Source organism: Hyaena hyaena, unplaced genomic scaffold (genome assembly GCF_003009895.1).
Source record: "Hyaena hyaena isolate Hyena2069 unplaced genomic scaffold, ASM300989v1 scaffold_1279, whole genome shotgun sequence".
Classification (NCBI taxonomy): domain Eukaryota; kingdom Metazoa; phylum Chordata; class Mammalia; order Carnivora; family Hyaenidae; genus Hyaena; species Hyaena hyaena.
The window spans coordinates 215,300-234,663 of NW_024081909.1; the positions used below are offsets into that span (position 1 = coordinate 215,300).

The window sequence follows — 19,364 nt, forward strand, 5'->3', positions numbered from 1 at the left end:
GGCGCCGCCGCTCCCGAGTCCCCGCCCCCGCCGCCTGCTCCACGCCCCCTCCCCCCAAGTCTCCGCCTCTCTCCGTCGCTCAGCCGCCGCGTCTCCACCGCCGGCCCGGAGGCCCGGGTGCCCGCCCCCCGCCCCCGGCCCCCGCCCCCGGCTCTGCCCACGCCCTCCGCCCGCCCGGCAGCCAGCGCAGCGCCGGGCCTCGCTCCCCGTGCGTCCTGCGGGGGCGGCGGCGCGGAGAGGCGGCAAGCGCAGCCGGGGAGGGGGGGGCAGAAGCACAGACAGAGGCGCGGAGGCTCGGAGAGGAGAGACGTGGAGGGAGGGACGGAACCCGGACAGCGGCGGACACGGCAGCGCCCGCCAGGCGCCGAGCGCTGGGCACCGAGAGGGGCAGCCCCTGTGGCCTCGGGCCGTCCATGCACAGAGTGCCCTCCCCCACAGCCGAGCAGCCGCCGGGCGGAGGGGACTGCGCCCGCCGGACCCCGCAGCCCAGACCCAAGTTAGTGGGCAGAGGGAAGCGGCGGGGAGTGGAGATGGGTGGAGCTGGACTCGGGAAAGGGGTCCGGAGGGCGGAGGTCGAGGAGAGAACGAGGGGAAGCGGGACGGGGGTGGGGGGTGGAGACTCGTGGAAAAGGGGGTGCGTCTTTGAATTAGGGGGCCCTGGGAGCAGGTAGGGAGCGGGTGAAGCTGGATATGAAAGAGTAGTACCTAATTCTTTATCCTCCGTTTACTCTGCCGGCATGACCTGGCACGTGAGCCTCTTGCAAAGAATGTGGGGGCCCCCAAGCGCCAGGGGAAGCCCTGGAGCTCTGTCTGGTAACAGGGCTGGGGAAGGGCCGCTGCGCTGGTTCAGACTAACGTTGGTAAGGAGTACGCGGGCCCCAGGGTCCGGGAGAAGCCGGCGCCTCCAAGGCAAGGAAGAGCATCAGCAGGGCTGTGGGGAAGCAGGGCAAGCCTTAGGCGTCTCTCTTCTTTTTGTAGCTTTATTTACAGCACGCGGAGGGGAGTTTCGGTGTGCAGCCCCTCCCTCAAGAGGCCCTGAGCCGCGCCTCCGCTCCACTTAGAGGTGTGGGTGGAAAATGAGGGAGAGGAGGGTAGGCGGGAGCCCCCGGGGCGGTTTTCGCCCACTGACGCTGCCGCTGTGGGAGTGTGTGTGGGCGGAACGGGCCCCAGAGCAGAACAATTGAGGCACTCCTCTCCTGCCTGAGCCGAAGGGACTGGCCCACCTACTCAGCAGGTGGGGAAGGTCACTGCTGGGAGAGGGGCCAACTAAGGAGTATGGGGCAGTCAAGGGGGGGGAGTCCTCGAGGAGAGGGGAGGTCTTTGGGAACAGCTCAGCAGAGCAGAGCAGGGGTCCGTCCACCTGGCTTGCTGAGTGGGAAAGAGCCACACCCCTCCCTCTCAACCCCCTGGGTAGGATGCCACCAGAGAGTGAAACTGGCCAGCAGTGGTCCCTGGTGTCCACTGTGGACAGGACAGGAGGTCCTAGTTCACCTCAGTGTGGAAAGTCACCTTGAGTGGTGCTGAGACTGCTGGATGTTTAGGGTGGACGGTGAAGACTGTTCTGGGTGAGAAGGAGGTCCAGCAATCCTAGGGGTGTGCTGGCCGGCCTCAGTGCTCAAGGTCTCCTTGTCCCAGTCCAGAGAAGTAAAAGCTGAGAAAGGTGGTGAAGAGCCTTCGACTTCAGCAGATCTTGGGCTGGCTTTTGGTATTTGTGGCCAGTCTCTGATGGCACTGGCATGTTTATGCCTCTGGGTAATGCCTGAGTCTTTTCGTCTGTGCGCAGCCTTGGGTATTGAGCAGCGGGAGCCTTCAGAGGAGGGGAAGAGAAGCAGATAGGAAAGAGGACAATTGCAAGTGTGGGCTGCTACCCAGCAGGGGGACTTGTACTGACTGCCTTCCTTTCCCTCTATTGCGCTTCTCTTCCCAGGCCCGGTGCCCGAGCCATGGCACTGCCTCGGACACTGGGGGAGCTGCAGCTGTACCGGGTCCTGCAGCGCGCCAATCTCCTTTCCTACTATGAGACCTTCATCCAGCAGGGAGGCGACGATGTGCAGCAACTGTGTGAGGCCGGTGAGGAGGAGTTCCTGGAGATCATGGCACTTGTGGGCATGGCCACCAAGCCCCTCCATGTCCGGCGTCTGCAGAAGGCACTGAGAGAATGGGCCACCAATCCAGGGCTCTTCAGCCAGCCGGTGCCTGCCGTGCCTGTCTCCAGCATTCCACTTTTCAAGATCTCTGAGACTGCAGGCACCCGGAAAGGGAGCATGAGCAATGGGCACAGCAGCCCAGGGGAAAAGGCAGGCAGTGCCCGCAGTTTTAGCCCCAAGAGCCCCCTTGAACTTGGAGAGAAGCTGTCACCACTGCCTGGGGGACCTGGGGCAGGGGACCCCCGGATCTGGCCAGGACGGAGCACTCCAGAGTCCGACGTTGGGGCGGGAGGAGAAGAGGAGGCAGGTTCACCCCCCTTCTCCCCACCTGCAGGGGGAGGAGTCCCTGAGGGGACTGGGGCTGGGGGGCTGGCAGCAGCTGGAGCTGGGGGTGGTCCGGATCGACTGGAACCAGAGATGGTACGCATGGTGGTGGAGAGCGTGGAGAGGATCTTCCGGAGCTTCCCAAGGGGTGATGCTGGGGAGGTAACGTCCCTGCTGAAGCTGAACAAGAAGCTGGCACGGAGCGTGGGGCACATTTTTGAGATGGACGATAATGACAGCCAGAAGGAGGAGGAGATCCGCAAATACAGCATCATTTATGGCCGCTTTGACTCCAAGCGGCGGGAGGGCAAGCAGCTCAGCCTGCATGAGGTGAGGACCCCATTCTCGTAGCGTTGCCCTTGGCTCCCAGGCCTCAATCTACTGACCTTGGAGAATCTTCATACTCCTCAGGTCTGTTTCATTGCCCTTTGACCAAGATCCCAGGACCCATACACCCCAGTCCCAGCTGCTACAATGCTTTCCTCCCCAACTGAGAGGGAAGCAGAGATATAGGCAGGAGCCCAGGTGTCCTGCTCTACGCTGCTCAGGAACCCATGGGTGGAGGCGGCTCTGGACATTCCCCGGAAAGCTGTGGTGCTGACCTCTGTCTTCCTTCTTCAGAAAGCTGCATAGTGTCAAATCCTAAGCAGGCATCTAATGTATGGGCTTCATTTGTCCACTCGTGTAGGGGTGTGAGGAGGTCTGGGCGAGGCAGTGGGGAGTTAGGATTCTGACAGCTCTGGTGGCCCCCTCCACAGCTGACCATCAATGAGGCTGCTGCCCAGTTCTGCATGAGGGATAACACGCTCTTATTGCGGAGGGTGGAGCTCTTCTCCCTGTCTCGCCAAGTGGCCCGAGAGAGCACCTACCTGTCCTCCCTGAAGGGCTCCAGGTGAGACTCTCTTCTCCCAGGTTCTTTCTGAATTAGACTCCTGCCAAGGAGCTGGGTCATAGCCTAGCTGCCAGTTGAGGCGCATGTAAGCCTGCTTCCTGTCCTGCATGTCCTGCTTTTTGCCAAGTCCACTTGTCTGCAGTCCGGTTCCTCCTCCTATCCGTCTCAGGTCCTCTCTTAAAGTACTCTTAAAGTAACGCATGCTTCTCACCAGATTCTGTGTTCCCCCATCATGTGTCCTTCCCCAGCCTCACTCTCCTTAATCCTCTTGTCTTTGCAGGCTTCATCCTGAAGAATTGGGTGGTCCTCCACTGAAGAAGTTAAAACAGGAGGTACGTTTTCCAGGGTGGATGTAGGGGGTTAGTGCAGTCTCTCCCAACCGCCTCTCTTGCTAGGTCCTCATTTCCCCATTTGGGGCACCCGCAGGTTGGAGAGCAAAGTCATTCTGAACTCCAGCAGCCTCCCCCAGGCCCTGAGACCTATGCACCCCCATACCGCCCCAGCCTGGAAGAAGACAGCGCCAGCCTGTCTGGGGAGAGTCTTGACGGACACTTGCAGGGTGAGTGTACATCAGAACACTTTTCTTCTCACTGTGGGGGTGGAGTAGGCGGGAGGAAGGAGCCAGGAGGCAACTGCCTGGAACAGGGTTGGGAGGCCTGGCTGGATGGGGGCAACGGGGCCTGGGCCGACCGGTCTGCTCTGCGGTTGAGGGTGGGGGTTCTGTTGACTGTAGTCCCTTACCTGATCCATGCCCATGCCCACAGCTGTGGGGTCATGCCCAAGGCTGACGCCGCCCCCTGCTGACCTGCCTCTGGCATTGCCAGCCCATGGGCTGTGGAGCCGCCACATCCTGCAGCAGACACTGATGGATGAGGGGCTGCGGCTAGCCCGCCTCGTCTCCCACGACCGCGTGGGCCGCCTCAGCCCCTGTGTGCCTGCGAAGCCGCCTCTGGCAGGTGAGGCAGCAGCAGTGCTGTCCCCAAGCACCCCTACCACCTAGGCCCCACCCAGCAATCCTGGTGTCCTGGGGCCAGGTGGGAGGAAGAGGGATGTAGTCGCCAGAGAGGGCAGGCAGTAGGATGGTTGGGTGCTAGCCAACCAGGCCTTGGGTTGAGGAAGGGAGGACCCCGCAGGGCTGTTCCCACAGGGGAGGGTCTGACCCTAATGGAGATCTGTGAAGGGGGAGCTGGGCTGAACAAGGGGACAGAGAACCGGGGACTAGGGGAACAGGAAGCAGGGTCACCAAGAAGGGAAGCGGAGGTAGAACTGCCATCTAGGTGGGAGGGTAGAGCAGGCTAGGAGTCAGGGTAGGGTTGCCCAGCTTGGACGTAGAGGAGCCCAAAGGGGGATGCTTTGTGTGTGGCTGGGGGAAGGGAGGAGTCTGCCAGAGGGCCAGAGCGGCTGGGCTGAGAGTGATGCAGCAGACAAAGCCACCAACCCTGGCTTGGTATTTTTAAACTGTGCGTGGGTGGGAAGTGGGGGCGGGGACTTGAAGGGGGGCTCTTCTTTGGGGGAGGAGCTGGGAGGCTAGCTTCCTGTGCTCCCCCTGATTTGGCTTCTAAGAAACTTGAGGGGCATGATAGGGTAGGTGGGGCCTGGGAGGGGGCCAGGGAGGAGTGGGAGCAGTGGAGCCTGGGGGGGCGGGGGGAGAGGTCAGAGCCAAGCCACCCCCACAGCTCCTGACAGAACCAGAAATTCCAGCGGAACGGAGGCGGGAGACGGAGAAGGAGAGAGACACGTACAGAGAGAGAGAGCTACACACGGCCAGAAAGGGGAGAGGGGCATACACACTTGGGTGTGGAACCCCCACACGCACCTGTAAACGTGCGGTGGGCAGGAGGCAGTAATTCAACAAATCTAGCTCTGCTGCAGTCCGTCCAGCCACATCTCTGCATGGTTCACCCCACAGCCTCCTAACCTACCTCTTCTCCTTGCAGAGTTCGAGGAAGGGCTGCTGGACCGATGCCCTGCCCCAGGACCTCATCCGGCTCTGGTGGAAGGTCGCAGGAACAGTGTCAAAGTGGAGGCTGAGGCCAGCCGGCAGTGAGGGGCGCGCTGGTGTCCTCAGACCCAGGACTCAGACTTCTGGCTCATAGACTCCTATGTTCTCCATCCCTGGCATCTAGTCACAACCCTGGATCCTTCCGCTGCCCTTCTCCTGCCTCCCCACCTGCTCCATGGGCATTGAACTATGGGGCTTCAAGCAATAACGAGCAGGGGCCTGGCAAGAGGACACAAGGAGGGTGCGTGGTGCCCCTTCACCCTTGCCTAAAGCAAGGGGGCAAGGACTCTGCCTCCAGGGCATTTGGAGTTCTCCCCTCCCTTACACAACACACTCCCATTCTCTGTAGCTTGAACCAGTGGTATGAACAGTTGGATTCAGTTTGGACGTGGGGGAAAGGGGGAATTCCCTGGTAAGGTCCAACAGCTAAAAATGGCAATGTTTCCCCCCACAACTGGGGGCCCGGGAACACTGGACCTGCTCCTCCTCCCCTCTGCTCCCCCATTTTTGTGCTTCTAGTTTGTTTCTTTAATTTAACAAGTGCTGCAGTTTGCCCACCTGTGCCCATCTTTCCCCCCAGTCCTCAGCAACTTTTTCCCTCCTACCCTCATGGGGGGTGGGGGGAGAGGGTGGATGTGGGGTCCCCTTCACCGGCCCCCTCAGGAGGCCTGGGTTGGACTCAGGGTCTCCCTCAGCTGGGGGCTGGACCGCAGCACCTGTCTGAGCAGTTAGAGCGTCTTTCTTTTCAGATTGTGTACAGTAGATTATTTATTTTGTTATTTTGGAATAAAATTTATTTTATGGCTTAGGATCGATGGCCCCTAAGAGGGAAGAAGGGTGGCATGGGAATGGGGAAGTGGAGGGAGGCTGGCAGTGGATGGGAAAGTAGAAAAGAAGCAGCAGGTAGGGTCCCCTAATACACTCAGAGGACCACACACCTGGGCCTGGGTCCCAGACTCAGCCCCCGCCTCTGGGCAGGATTGGCCATGTTGAACCACCAAAGCTAGAGCCACATACAGATGTCACAGCCACACTAAAGCTGAGTACATTTGGATGAGCATGCATCAAAGAAGCCAGCACATTTGCTGGTGTCTTTTGTGCAGTGTCTCACACTTCCAAACTTGTGTCGTGACGCAGGCAATGTCAGATAGATACATGTTCTTTGTGGACAGAACAACTAACGTGTGTGACGTCCATGGATTAACGCGTCTCAGGTACACACGCTTTCACACAGCAATACGTGAAACGCAGCCCTCGTACTTCTACACAATCTCCTATGTGTAGCCAAAAGCCTCCATCTGACAGCAATTTGGGGCTGTTTGAAATTTGTTTTTTAATCTGGGCATCACCCACATCTGTAACCCAGGTGTACAGACCCCCCCCCCACCTTCTCCCCCCGTTAGGGTCTCCTTAGCTGCTTCTCCATCCCCCCAGGACTGGGACCCAAGCCCACCCCTCAGGCCCCAGCCTCTAGTTAAAGGTGTGCACGTGTCTGTGTATTTCTACATGGTGTCCTGGGCCCTGGCTCGAGGTGGGCGGAGAAGTCCTCCATGTCCTAACCTGTCCTCACGCCCAGCCTCCTTCCTACTCAGCCCCATCTTCCAGGGAGAGCTGTGTGTGTGTTCTGCGTATGCAGGCGTGTTGGGGCGTGTCTCACTTTGGAACCTGAATTTCCCTTCCAGCACTGGAAGGGGAAGGACAGGGGTGTGTGGTAGGAGGGAAGGAGTGGATAGGCTCCACCCACTGTGCATTTTCCTGGCAGTCTTTTCCTCCTGACCAAGGAGTAGGTGGGGATAGGAGACACCCTTCCCATCTGCTGCTTGGCAGGAGCATGGGCAGGTGTCCAGAGCAGGTCCGTGGGGGTAGAAGAGCTGTCTCTCTGGGTTCCCCTTCCAGCTGGGATCACCAACTAGGATTGGCCCGTAGGTCCAGGTGGGACAGTGAGATCCCAGACTGCCCATAGTGAGAGGGCTGCAGGAGGGGCTGGGTTCCCATGGACCCTCCCCCTGATTCCCCTTGGCCCTCCAGGAGAAGCTTGGTGAGGTCCTGTTCGGTAGGAGGCAGCAAGGGTGGGAACATGTCTTCACCGACCCTGCAAGGAGGAAGCGGAGAAACAGTAGTGTAGGTATGGCACCCACTCCTTTAGCCTCCATCTGGCCAATGCCCGCAGGCTGCCACTCACCAGGTGCCCTGAGGGAACCCTCGGATTGGCTGGCTCAGGCAGCTCTCTTCTGCCATGGTCACATCTGAGCAGAGCAGGGGCTCAGGAGTAGACACAGCATGCTCCTGAGACGGGCACGGGAGCAGGCCCCTGCATGACCAGAAAAGTAAATAAGACGGGTGGGGGTAAGGCTGGAAATGAATGAGGAGTATGGTACCAGGAGGGGTACTGTCACTTACTGTGGGTGAGCTTGGTCGAAGGGCAGGTTAATCTGGCTCAGGTTGGGGGGCATCTGCAGGTGAGGTCTAGAAACGGGAAGGAGGGCAGAGTCAGAGAAAGGAAGGCTAGGCAAGGGTACAAAGTGAAGGTCATTGAATGAGGAAACAATTTCCAGCAACTTTTCCTGACTGCTTAGTCTTAGGTAAGCCATGAGCTCAGTCTTCTCATCTGTAAAATGTGTATGTGTTGGGGATTGGGGTTGGTGGGGGGAGAGGAGGGCTGCATTAGCTAATGTCTAATGTTTCTTTGGATTCTGGTGATTCTAAACCCCTGCCCCTGTCTCGACCCTACCTCAACTCCCAGGAGGGGAGATGTCCTGCCTTGACTAAGAGTTAATAAGCACCTGCGATTATTATTATAAGAGTGTTACTTGGGGGACAAAAATGCCTAGGCCACTTCAAGGCCAAAACAGATGAATAAATAAAAATCAAGACAACAGATAAATGACAGTGGATTTCAAGAACAGGACAGGTAATATTAATACTAAACATAGCCCTTGCTATGAGCTTTACAGGTATTACTAACTCAATTAACCTTCAAAACAATCCTATGAGGAAGGCAATATTAGTATTTAGTATAATTGTCATTATTCCCCATTTTACAGATGAGGCACCAGACCTAAGAACTTGCCCAAAGTCAGTAAATGGTGGAGCTGGAATTCAAACCCGGCTAAATCTGGATCTTAATGGCTAACACCTCAATGGAGTGGACAGAAGAGACAGAGTGTTAGATTTTTGCTACCCCTTTCTCACAGAGGAGAGTCTCCTAACAAATGCAAATACCCAACCACCCTTGCAGGATACTCGCCCCATCCCCAAGAGGTTCTTCCACTTACTCCTGGAAGGTTGATAACATGTCTTCCCGGGAGAGGGTTTGGTATGAGGGCATGGAGTGAGAGTGTGGTGGGTACACCTGGGACCTGGGGAAAGAAAGCAGATCCCTCTGATGCCAGCCCTTCTCCTGGACACCCCTAGACCCTGCCTCAGGATAGGGAATCCCTTTCACGGAAAGGAAAGTTCCCTGCTTCAGCTCCCAATGCCAGCTTTCCCAGCTGCCCATGCTAAACGCCTGTCTTCACAGACTACTCCCATTCCTGTATCCCAAGCTCCTTACACCATATCTGGACTGAGCTGCATATTCATGGAGGAATCAGGGGCCATTCCAAGATCATAAGTGGTCACCATGGTAGGCATTTGGGGTTCCAGGGTAGGAAGTGGCTGGTCCCTGAAAGAGGCAAGGAGATACATGTGACCGACAAAGGGTTGATGCCATCACTTCTTCCTGCAAGTAGTACCAGGCCCCAGCTATCATCCACAGCATCACACTTACCTTTCCACAGTCATCTTGATGGTAGCTGGGACGTAACCCCTGCCATCCTTACCCATCTGTTCAGCTGTTGTGGGGAAGAAAAGGAGAAACATGGAGTGCCCCGGGATTGGAAAGAAAGGGATGTGGAAAAGGTGGGAATAGTTGGTGGGCAAGTAGGAGAAATGGGGCTTCTAAAATGGAGAGATAAGTCAAGGATGACGTGTGCGTGGAGAGGGGCAATGGAAGTACGGAAAAGATGGGCAAAAGAAGGGTTCAGAACTGCCAGCTTCAGCTCACGCTTGTAGTGGCTCCGGAAGGCTTCATCCTTGGGTTTCTTGGGGTAGAGGTTTTTGAGCTGAGCAAGGTCCCGGATTCGGTCCCCCAGTGAACGAATGGATAGGTCTTTGGCAGAGAATGGCTGGATGTTCTCTATCTGTGGGGAGCCTACAATGGGAAAGAGACCCTGAGTCTCTCTGTCCAGACACTCTTCCCCCTGCCCAGCCCCACCACAGGACTCATTCTCAATCTACCAAGGCAAGGGGGAGAAGAATGAGGGTAAGGGTCTTGAGGGAGAGAGACCCACCAGTCTCCATTCCCACAGAGCTCACAGTGAGAAGGCAGACTGCAGAAGGGAGGAGAGAACTTGGATCTATGGAAGAACTTCCTGAAGATCAGGGTTGGCATCAAGGAAGGCCATGACATTTCCTTCCCAGAAGAAACCCCAGAGGGCATAGGCACAGAGACAGAGGACTGGCTGGGGTGACCTCACCATCCTGGCCCCGGATGACATGGGCAATGGTGATGCCCCCAATCTCTGAGTCGCTGAAGCGAAGGAGGAATGTTCCATCAGGCTCGTTGAGAAGAAGGCTAGTGACGTACTGTTTGCTGATGAAGCCAATGATCAGCCTAGCCAGGATGAAGGAGAGGATGGGGGTAGGGGCACTGGCTGTGGAGAAGAAGCTAGAGGTGCAGCTATTCAGGTCACTGGGGCAGGGACTCACCGATCTGACCAGTAGCTCCGGAGACAGCGTTTGGTGAGGTCCAGGACACCATCGAACCATTGCCAAAAGGTGAAGCCACGACCCAGCAGGATCTCCTGGGGAATGGTGTGGGGGGAGCTAGTGTGAACACAGGAGGGCCAGAGCTAGAGCCTGGTTAGGACAGGCACTGGGCCGTGAGTGCCCAGTCAGGAGAGTCACAGGGCTGAAGGATCAAACTGGACCTGAGATCTCATCGATGACAATAGCCAATCCTCACATTTACCATGTGCCAGGCAGTATTCCAAGCCCTTTCCACAAATTAATTTATCTGCTCTTTATAAGCCTATGGAGGTATGTCCTATAAGTATCCCATCTTACAGATGAAGAAATGAAAGCCTAGAAAGGTTAAATAACTTGCCCAGGTCTATACAGCTGGTGAGAGGCAGAGCTGGGATGTAGCCCAGGAAGTCCAGGCCAGGGTCCGTCATAACCACCGTGCTCCACCTGTCCTTAATTAGGCCTGGTGGAAGTTGAGTCCAGGGAAGGTGGTTTTGCCAAGTGTGAGTGTCCTGCTCCCTTTGCTAACACATCCTCTGGTCATGTAGACTTTTCTTTCTTTTTTGCTAAGAGAGCAGTACATAACTGCGTTTACCCAGCTGGTCATCAACAAGGACACCCAGATCTTTCCCCCCATTCTTATAACAGATACAGTCCTGAGCCACCTCATTTTGGAGGCAGTAAAATATAGTAGCTAAGAGCAAGAAATACGGGGTTCCATCCCAGCCATGCCACTCACCTGCTGTGAGGCGTTGGACAAACTACTTAACCCCTCTGAGCATCAGGTTCCTTGTCTGTAAAATGGGGATAATAATAGTACCTACCTCAAAGGGATGTTGGGAGGAGTAAGTGAGATAACATACATAAAGTGCTAAACATAGTGCCTGGCATGTAGTAAGGTGTCAACACACGGTAGCTGGTATTACTGAGTATGTCCCTGTGGGATTTCATCCTGGCTTTTTGCAGTAGGAACTATTTTCCCAATGGGTCAAAGTCATTTTGAATCAGAGCTGTGTTTACACAAAATCTGGATGAGTCATACAAGTCACTGGTGAAGAGGGAGGACACAGGGCCCCCAGACCAAAACCTGAGGGATGCCAGAGAACACATCCTCTGGGCTTACCCCCCAGGCTGAAGGGTTTTCCAGCCTGGGCTGTGACAGAGGTCTCCCTGATGAACATAAGGGGGCATTGCGAAGACCCCAGTGGCCAGTCTCGGGACAGAGGTTGGGAAGGTCCTGAGTGCCTCAGGGATGAATAGCTTAGGGGTGTGAGGTCCAAAGAGCAGGGGAATGACCTTGTTGAACTGTGACCAGGACACAGAACGATGCTGGAAGGCCTCCATGCTGAGGCTGTTGTCATTGAAGATCTTCTGGGCGAGGAAGAGGAAGTGCTCTGGGAGTAGCCCCCTATTGGTCCCCACTTCAGCCATGAACTTGAGGTTCAGAGTTTCACACATCTTCTCCCAGGGCACTCGCTCAGCCACCACAAAGGGCACACGGTCCTGGTGTGAAGTGAGAAGGACAGAGCACTTCAGGCTGTCATCCTCATTCTTCCTCAGGAGACGGCTTCATCATTCCCACCTCCCCAAGGCTGCCCTTCCCAGGCATTGTCCCCCTGAGCTTGCTCACAAAGATGGCTCATTTCCAAGAGTAGTTTAGGGTACTACAACATGACAGTTGTTAAGACTGGCATGAAAAGAGGTCAGATGTACAAAAGCCTGAGGTTAGAGAGTATGAAAGAGTTAGAAAAAGTCCATGAAAGGGAGTTAAGGCCACTCCCATTTAAACATGTCTGACCCCAGCCCTTCCCCGCCATGTTAGAGCCCACTGTGACCCTGTTCCTCCCCGCCACCAATTCCAGGTCTTTTCTCACCATCTCAGAGAAGGCATTATCCCACAAGATGGTGGCTTTGGCATTGTTGTCTTGGTTGCCGTGGACAATGACCACCAGGGGCAGAGACAGAGCCTGGCAGGGGTGAGAAGGGGGATCTTCTTACTGGAGCAGGGGGCTTCGGTGCAGTGAAGCTACTGGATTCACACAACATAGTAAAAGTTCCTGGTGATTTATCAAATGCTTTCCGAAGCTCGATTAGGGCCTTACTGTAGAGAAGTGGTTATAAGTCAGTGCTATGGAAGCAGACTTCCAGATTTCAAATGCCGGCTCCAACACTTAGTAGCTGGGCAAATTACTCAATCTCTCTGTGTCTCAATGGAGTCATCTGTAAAACGGGGCTAATAATAGTACTTACCTCATAATGTTATTGTGAAAACTCTGTGTGTATGACTTAAAATAGTGCCCTAGTCTATAAAAAATGTGTAATAAATGCTAGTTGCTGCCACACCACGATTCCGTGGCAGATGCACTGGTGCTCCTGTGGTGGTGCACCCCCTCCGCTTTGTCCCAGTGCACATGAATCCCAGACACATAAGGTATGGAGCTATCATGAGGAGTGAAGATCCAGGGCCCCAGCATGTGTGTGGCATGGAGGGGACCTAGGGCCCCAGCTTGGGCGGCCTGAGGTTCAGTTCACCTGGAGCTGGATGGGGAGTTTGTTGGGGCCAAGCGTGAAGCTGGTGGAGAAGAGCACGGCACACTTCTCCTCAGTGACAGACTCAGTGCCCTTCCGCTCACAGCGCTTGATTTTCTTCAGAAGCTGTAGGGTGGGGTGAAGGAGAGCAGGGGTGAGGACAGAGATAGCATCTTCTGGATTCCTGACATCCTCTCTGGGGACACTCCCTTAGTCTGAGGACCCCTGCCCCCTCTCCGCCACTGCTCCCTGAAACCCTCACCAGGTTCTTGAACAGGGCAGAGCAGCAGTTGCCAGGAATGCTGTTCTCCAGGGCCACGGTGTTGTTGATGATCTCTCCAGTGCTCTCTCTGTCGGGGGAGGTCAGAGAGTGAGTGGGCGCTTTCCAGCTGGGCCAGTCCATGGGTGAATGGTGTGGACTACTGGCCCCAAATCTCCATCTCCCTGCTTGGGTTCTTCAGGAGAGTTCCCATCTTGGCCAAATCATGATTCCCCATCCATTCCAGTCCCTTGCCTTCCTCTGCCTTGACCATTGAGGGTCCACACACCCCACAGTCCTCCCTCCTTATCACCTGGCTCTTTGTGGTGCCAGTTCCCCGGGATTCTCTGGCCTCCACCACCCCAAAAGGCCTTCTCCAGCCCCAGCTTACGCTCCAGCCCCGGGTCCCTGGGGCATGCTCAGTTCCCTTGCTTGCTTCTCAGTCACCATGTCGGCCCTGACCAGTGGAGGCTTGGCTGGGGCACCCAGGAACCGTAGGCCCAGCAGGAATCGAACCCCAGCCTGGAACTTGGTCTGAGTCTTCAGAACCTGGGGGGGCTGCTTCTCCACCAGGAAAGAGCTGCGAGGAGTGAAGACACAGGGCAGTTAGTGGGTGGCTCCCTCCTGGTAACCTTCCCACAGCTCCAACCCTCTTCCTTCCTTGGGGGTCTGCTCTAGGCCAGGCTGGGGGTTAATGGGAGCATACCTGGTGACGAGGGTTCGCAGGACTTCATCCAGCCGGCTAATCAGCACTGCCCGGGCTTTGGGCTCAAGCTCCCCACCAGCCGCCCCCACTTCCTGCTGCAGCTGGGAATAAATGTCCACCAGGCTCTCACACCTGGGGCCAGGACAGTGGTCAGGGGGCACAGGATTCAGGCTGCCTGCGCCGGCCCAACCCCCTTCCCCTAAACCCAGAAAGAAAGCAGGAGTGTGTATGGAGGGGTGGGATAGGCAGTGGGTCTTGCTACAAGGCACCAGGGCTGAAAGGGCTGTGGGACCTGCCTTGACTCTGGGTGGGAGGTTCTTTCTCTGTGCCTGGACCCCTGTGGAAACCCAGCTACTTCTTCCCCAGTACTCTGGAACCCAGAGACCAAATAGGAAAAGGCTTTCCATTTCTCTAGGCAAGGGGCTTGAAGAGAAAAGTATGGGCCTGCTCGCGCTCCCTCCTCTGGGCGTACTTGTATAGGACGCCACCTGACAACAATGTGAAGAGTTCTGCTGGAACTGGCTTCTCTGAGTCTTGGCCCATGCCAACGCCTGCCTGCCTGGTTTTTCTCTCCTGCATGTGGGTCCTCCAGCAGGGACAGCAGACAACCACCCCCAGCCTGACCTCCCATTCCATCAGTCCTGCCCTCCCATTCCATCATTCCATCCAACCTCTCCTGTAGTGGCGCCAGGCTCTCCTCAAAGGGTGCGCCATTCCCTGCCAGCTGCTGCTGCCGTTTCCAAATCTGGATCCTCTTCAGCACCAGGGCCTGGGTTGCCTCCAGCTCCCCGACAGTCTCCTGCAGCAACGTGGCCAGGGCCTGCAGGCAGTGGAGGCCTGAGCCAGGGCCCCCCAGTCTCTTCACCCAGCCCCCGAGGGAAGGGCTCTGTTTCTCACCTCTCAGGTGTTCCCCTACCCCACCACCTTGTGTGACCCTCTGAGGCCTGATCTCCATCCCTCCACAGAGCTGAGATCCCTCAGAGATTGAACTTTGAGTTCAAACTCCACCTCCCAGTCCATCACTTACCTCACTTTGCCCAGTTCCACTGGCAGGAGCGTCTATCAAGTTGTGCAGAGACACTGAGGATGAGGGTAGAAATCAGGGGTACAGACAGACCTGAGTCAAGCATGAGGTCCAAGAGGGGATCACTGCCACACACTCCCCAGAGCACTCCTAAGGTGCCAGGCCCAAGATCCCACCTTGGCCAGCCTCAGCACCAGGCTGCAGAGCTTCTCGGAGAAGGCGAGTTTCCCCCACCCGATGCTGCAGCCTTTGCAGGGCTGTGTTAAACTTCATCTCCTCCTGCTTCCAGTGGAAGGGCATTGGCAGGTGGCGGAACTGCACAGGAGGGACAGACGCCAAGAGGTGAGATACTCTGTCCATCTCTCTACACTAGCCTCCGCTCCCTAGAAGGTTGCTCTGCAAAAAGGAGACAAACTACTTCTCTTGTCTGGTCCCCTTTCTCTTCTGATGGTTCTCCCTGGCCTTTTGGAATCTCCCGGGAATAAGACCTCTCTCAGCAGAATCAGCTTCTCACCCCTTGCTCTCTCCTCCCCAGACCTCACTACCTTCAGTCCCTCACTTTAAAGCTTCCCTGAGCTTGGCTTGGGGGTGCACTCTGATCCTCAGGTACCTCCTTTGGTCATTCTGGGCCTAAAACATTGAGCTTTTCCTCAAGTTCAAATTCTTCCTAGTTTCTCCTGGCTCAGGCTGAAGTCCCAGGGAGCTGAGTTGGGGTGGGAGGTGGGGCATTAACAATACCTGTTCCATAACAGCTTTTTTCTCCCCTTGAAGTATTTGTTTGAAAGTGGCCACCAGCTTCAAGGGGTCCCTTTGATATATGCTCTATAGAAATGAAGAGTGGCAGACCAGATTAGCCTGGCTCTAACCCATGTTGTTCTCCCCCTCCAGTCCACGCCTCCCCCCTCCATCCGTACACACACTGAAAAGGCAGCACAACTGTAGACTCCAGAAGTTTTCATGCATTTGCATGCTTTTAAAGCCTAATTTGCATACTAGCTAACAGCTAACTACAGGAACACCAATTTGCTTCCAGCATCCAATTTCTTCCAGTGTTCAATGTTCATCCCAGCTCCACTCCAACCGCACCCCAGCCTTGTCCCCTATGCCCCTGCCCCCACCTCCAGGGTGCTGATGTGTTGCAAGATGGCGCTCCCCTCCCCCTGCTTTCCGGCTGAGGCCTGAAGGCGCTGGACAGTGGCCGAAAGTAGGGCGCTAGCCATGTTGCAGCAGAAGGTGTCTGAGCCGACCAGGAACTCCCTGTGGAAAGATCAGGATGAGGAGGCCTTGGGTCAGGTCCCCTTTAGCTCTACTGACCTTGCACCCCTCAGCAAACAGCTCAGCAGCTCCTTCCCAATTCTTTTCTACATCCAGGCCCTCTACAGCTTCATCCATGTGCCTTTTGTTCCTCAATTTCCTAGCTGCTGTGGGAAGTGTCCACCTTCCTCTATAGCTCAGCCCCCTCAGGGGGCGGAGGACTCCATGTGTCAATGTGCTTAATAATCTGGTTGGTGTGGCACAGACTCTCCGCTAAATATAGGCCACCATATATGGAATAACGGGTCCCAAGTCCCAAAATGGGACAGAGAAAATCTAAGGAGAGGGAAGGTGAGTGGGGGAGGACCCGGGAGGACCAGCATGGGGCAGCCAGGACTCACCAAGGCTGGTTCTCTAGCCAGTCACCCAGGAGATGCCGCAGGTGTTGAGGAAAGTCGACATAGAGCCGCTGCAGTTTTTCCGGAGGCATCTTGGAGACCAGACCCCACAGAGACATGATCTGGGGTTTGGAGGCTGCCTGCTGGAAAGAAACAAGGCCACTCCAAGAGGTGCCCAAGAAAGCTGGCCTGTGTTCTGGGGGCAGCCAGCAACCTCCTGTAGACAGCCCTCCCAGACACCGTCCCGACATGTCCCCACTACCACTCACAGCCGGACCACCTCAGACCAGGGACATCTTTGGTCACTGTCTGAAACAAGGTAATCTCTTCAATGGTAGACAAAGGGGTGAAGGGGTGGGAAGCGGAGGACAGGGGAGGTGCATAGGATAGAGAAAGCTCTCTGAGAGAAGGCAGAGGACTCAGGTTGCCACTCTGAGCTTGCTCTGGCTCTGTAGGCAAGGAACCTCCCCACTGTGAGCCTTGATCTTCTCATCTCATAAAATATGAGGCTTGGATAAGTGCAGAACTTTCCAGAAGTTTTTAAAGTAGTAGGCGATTTTGGTTTTTAATCTGTGGAATCGCAATTGTATAAAAGGTATAAAATTGAAGTTTCACTCTTGAAAGCCAGTGTGGTAGGCCTGGAACTCTACTGCTTCTACTTCCTTCTCCCAACCCCCTGAACCCAAAGGTGTCCCTGCAGAAACCCAAAGGTTTCAAAACCCCAGGCCTCCATGAGATAATCTGAAAACTACCAAGCTGGATGAAGAAGAGAATGGGAGACCAATAACAGCTACCGTTTATTAAACAGTTACTATGTATGAGGCATTATACAAAGCTCATAATCCCATTAGAGCTTTGCAATAATTTTTAAAATATGTAATTATGCCCTTTCATAGATGAAGAAACTGAGTCTAAAGGAGGCTCTCTAACTTGCCAAGGCCACTAAGCAAGTGAGTTCAGAAATCAGGATTTGAATCCAAGGGTGTAACTGACACCGACATCCAGCTGTGAGGGCCCCTTCCAGATCCAGATCCCATCATCCAAGGAGGAGGGGCTGTGGGAGGAGAGGTGAAGAAGTAGAGATGAAGGAAAGGGAAAAGCAGAGGAAATTGGGAAGAAGGTGGGAGAGACTGGAGAAAAAGTGGGGTCAATAAGCCTGGAGTGAAGAGCTTAGAAGTTGGGGAGTGGAAGCTAGAAGTTAGGCTAGAGGCCAAGGGCAGAGGAGAAAAGATGGACAGAGGAAAGGAGAAGATGGGAGAAGTAGGGGGGAAAGGTGCATCCCCATTTCTGGGTGGGCTGCAGGGTGGGGAAGTTCAACCAGTGTTTTCCCAGGGGTCTCTCAGCACATTTCCCATAATGCCCCTCTCCTAGAAATGAGAGAAGATGAGGATGGAAACTCCCCGAGGCTCCCCCAACCCAGTATCCCCAAGCTCTCCTGGTGGGTTTTTAGCGTCTCATCTCTCCCAAGACTCCTAAAGGACAGAGAACAAGGGGTCTTTTCTCTGGAGACTCTTGCTCCAAAACCCTCTTGTCCCCCATGCCCCGCGCCCCCCACCTTCTATCCCCTCTAGCTTTTTTCTCACAAAGGCAGAATCCCCCCTCACTCAGGGTCTTCCAGTAGGCCTTTCTCTAGCACCTCCCACTCTAGACTGAGGCATCTCTAGGTCTGTGTTTCAAACTCAAGGGAGGGCTCCATTCCTCTCTTCTCTCTTCCTCTCCTGTTTCTCACGGTGTACACACCTTTAACCCTCTATCCTTACCCGACTGAATACTCAGGTAATCCTTAAGCAGAAGGCAGCCTCCCGTTCCTCCATTAACCCCTTGAGTGACCAGCCTCCTGGCAAGGCCCTGACCTCAAACCTCCTCCTCTACTCCATCCCCAGACATTAGGGAGGCCACACTCCTCCCTAGCCCACCCTACAAAAACGCAGGTGGCCCTGCCCATGGGCCTGCCCGGACTGCAGGCACTTGAAGCTTTAAGCCCCCTGAAGACTAGTCGGAAGGAGGAGCCACGGCGCGAGGGGGCGGGGCCAGTGCTCCCCAACACTTCCCAACCGGGAAGGCGAGCCCGGACGTCCACGGTCCTCAGCAGCCTGCTTCGTGGCCTAAACCCGATCACCTCTATCCCTACATTCTCGAGCCCTCTGACCATGGGACCACAGGATCAAAAGTCAAAAGAGCTTCTCTGAGTTACCCAATATGTGTTTGTGGCGGTGGGGGCGGGGAGGTGGAGCCAGTTCAGCACGAGGAGGGTTAACTCCGCGCCGCCACCGGGAAATCTCGGCGTCTACAGCAGCCAAGCGTGGAGCACTTTTGAGGGGGAAATTCCCCCTCCTCTGGGGCACCATGAGGTCTATATCTGGGGCTCGCTCACCCCCAGCCACACCCTTGAACAGCAACCTTTACGGGGGGGACAGGATAGGGGCTTGTCAAGGACCCACCTCCTTCTGGCATCAACCTTCTAGGGAGGGGCAGCCACCTCCCTTCCCCCCAGGGCAGAGGGGCACCTCCTTGCCCTCTTTTCCGTGCCTTTACTTGCCCCTGGAGGTGCGGGGGCGGGGGTGTGGAAAAAGTGACCCGCGCGGGGAGGTGGGAGTTCTGGGCCTTACCCATACCAGATTGCTGTGAGAATTTAAACCTGCCCAAACCCGGGACCACCAGCTACCAAAACCAATTGAAACAATTTCTCAGGGACCATACACCCCGCCCAGGGGAGGGTAGCGAGAGGACCCCCGCTAATCCACCCCCCCCACACACACTCCAAGTCAGAGCCCCCCACCCCCTCGGAGGCATCCCCTCACCTTGGCAACCCCTCTGCTGTCTTCTCCCTCTCTCAGCGGGCACTGCCAGGCCCCATGGGTCTGTAGCTCTGTCCAGCGAGTTCAGGGCTGGCCCTGCTGGCACCCCCCCTCCACCACCACCACCACCACCGAAAAGAACACACACACACACACACACACACACACACACACACACACAACCTCTCCCGTCCTTCCTTCCTCAGTGTAAGCACTGGCTGCCCCAGCCCGCTGTTTCCGGCTTCT

The 19,364-nt window shown here is 55.9% G+C and overlaps 2 protein-coding genes across 5 annotated transcripts; one reads left to right on the plus strand and one right to left on the minus strand.

The window, feature by feature from the left end:
- The first annotated feature begins 216 nt into the window (after window positions 1-216).
- NAB2 (NGFI-A binding protein 2) lies at window positions 217-6,176 on the plus strand. Of its 2 annotated transcripts, XM_039223108.1 has the most exons (7): window positions 218-496; window positions 1,928-2,801; window positions 3,230-3,363; window positions 3,644-3,695; window positions 3,790-3,922; window positions 4,128-4,319; window positions 5,301-6,176. In XM_039223108.1, exons 1-7 carry the CDS (start codon window positions 414-416, stop codon window positions 5,408-5,410), a joined length of 1,578 nt encoding a protein of 525 aa, XP_039079039.1. In that variant the 5' UTR covers window positions 218-413; the 3' UTR covers window positions 5,411-6,176. The 2 variants fall into 2 exon arrangements, with proteins under 2 accessions (XP_039079040.1, XP_039079039.1); XM_039223109.1 differs by lacking the exon at window positions 4,128-4,319 and having other exon boundaries at window positions 217-496.
- STAT6 (signal transducer and activator of transcription 6) lies at window positions 6,137-19,261 on the minus strand. 3 transcript variants are annotated; one of them, XM_039223106.1, is made up of 22 exons: window positions 19,122-19,261; window positions 16,324-16,460; window positions 15,787-15,925; window positions 15,407-15,490; window positions 14,845-14,983; window positions 14,672-14,703; window positions 14,316-14,464; window positions 13,645-13,776; window positions 13,330-13,518; window positions 12,942-13,029; window positions 12,683-12,805; window positions 12,025-12,117; window positions 11,447-11,653; window positions 10,115-10,209; window positions 9,883-10,019; window positions 9,411-9,557; window positions 9,135-9,198; window positions 8,919-9,029; window positions 8,641-8,724; window positions 7,766-7,831; window positions 7,548-7,676; window positions 6,137-7,457 (listed from the first exon to the last, which is right to left on the minus strand). In XM_039223106.1, the coding sequence occupies exons 2-22, from the start codon at window positions 16,437-16,439 to the stop codon at window positions 7,268-7,270; spliced, it is 2,514 nt and encodes an 837-aa protein (XP_039079037.1). In that variant the 5' UTR covers window positions 16,440-16,460; window positions 19,122-19,261; the 3' UTR covers window positions 6,137-7,267. The 3 variants fall into 3 exon arrangements, with proteins under 3 accessions (XP_039079037.1, XP_039079035.1, XP_039079036.1); XM_039223104.1 differs by having other exon boundaries at window positions 14,672-14,724; XM_039223105.1 differs by having other exon boundaries at window positions 14,672-14,724; window positions 16,324-16,463.
- Window positions 19,262-19,364: the final 103 nt, after the last annotated feature.

Coding starts and splice junctions, on each gene's coding strand:
- STAT6 (XM_039223104.1), bottom strand. CDS start 16,439: ATGTCTCTGTGGGGTCTGGTCTCCAAGATGCCTCCGGAAAAACTGCAG. Junction 15,926..16,323: donor TGGCTAGAGAACCAGCCTTG/GTGAGTCCTGGC, acceptor ATCTTTCCACAG/GGAGTTCCTGGTCGGCTCAG. Junction 7,677..7,765: donor TTCGACCAAGCTCACCCACA/GTAAGTGACAGT, acceptor CTGGTCATGCAG/GGGCCTGCTCCCGTGCCCGT.
- NAB2 (XM_039223108.1), top strand. CDS start 414: ATGCACAGAGTGCCCTCCCCCACAGCCGAGCAGCCGCCGGGCGGAGGG. Junction 3,364..3,643: donor TCCTCCCTGAAGGGCTCCAG/GTGAGACTCTCT, acceptor TTGTCTTTGCAG/GCTTCATCCTGAAGAATTGG. Junction 4,320..5,300: donor TGCGAAGCCGCCTCTGGCAG/GTGAGGCAGCAG, acceptor TTCTCCTTGCAG/AGTTCGAGGAAGGGCTGCTG.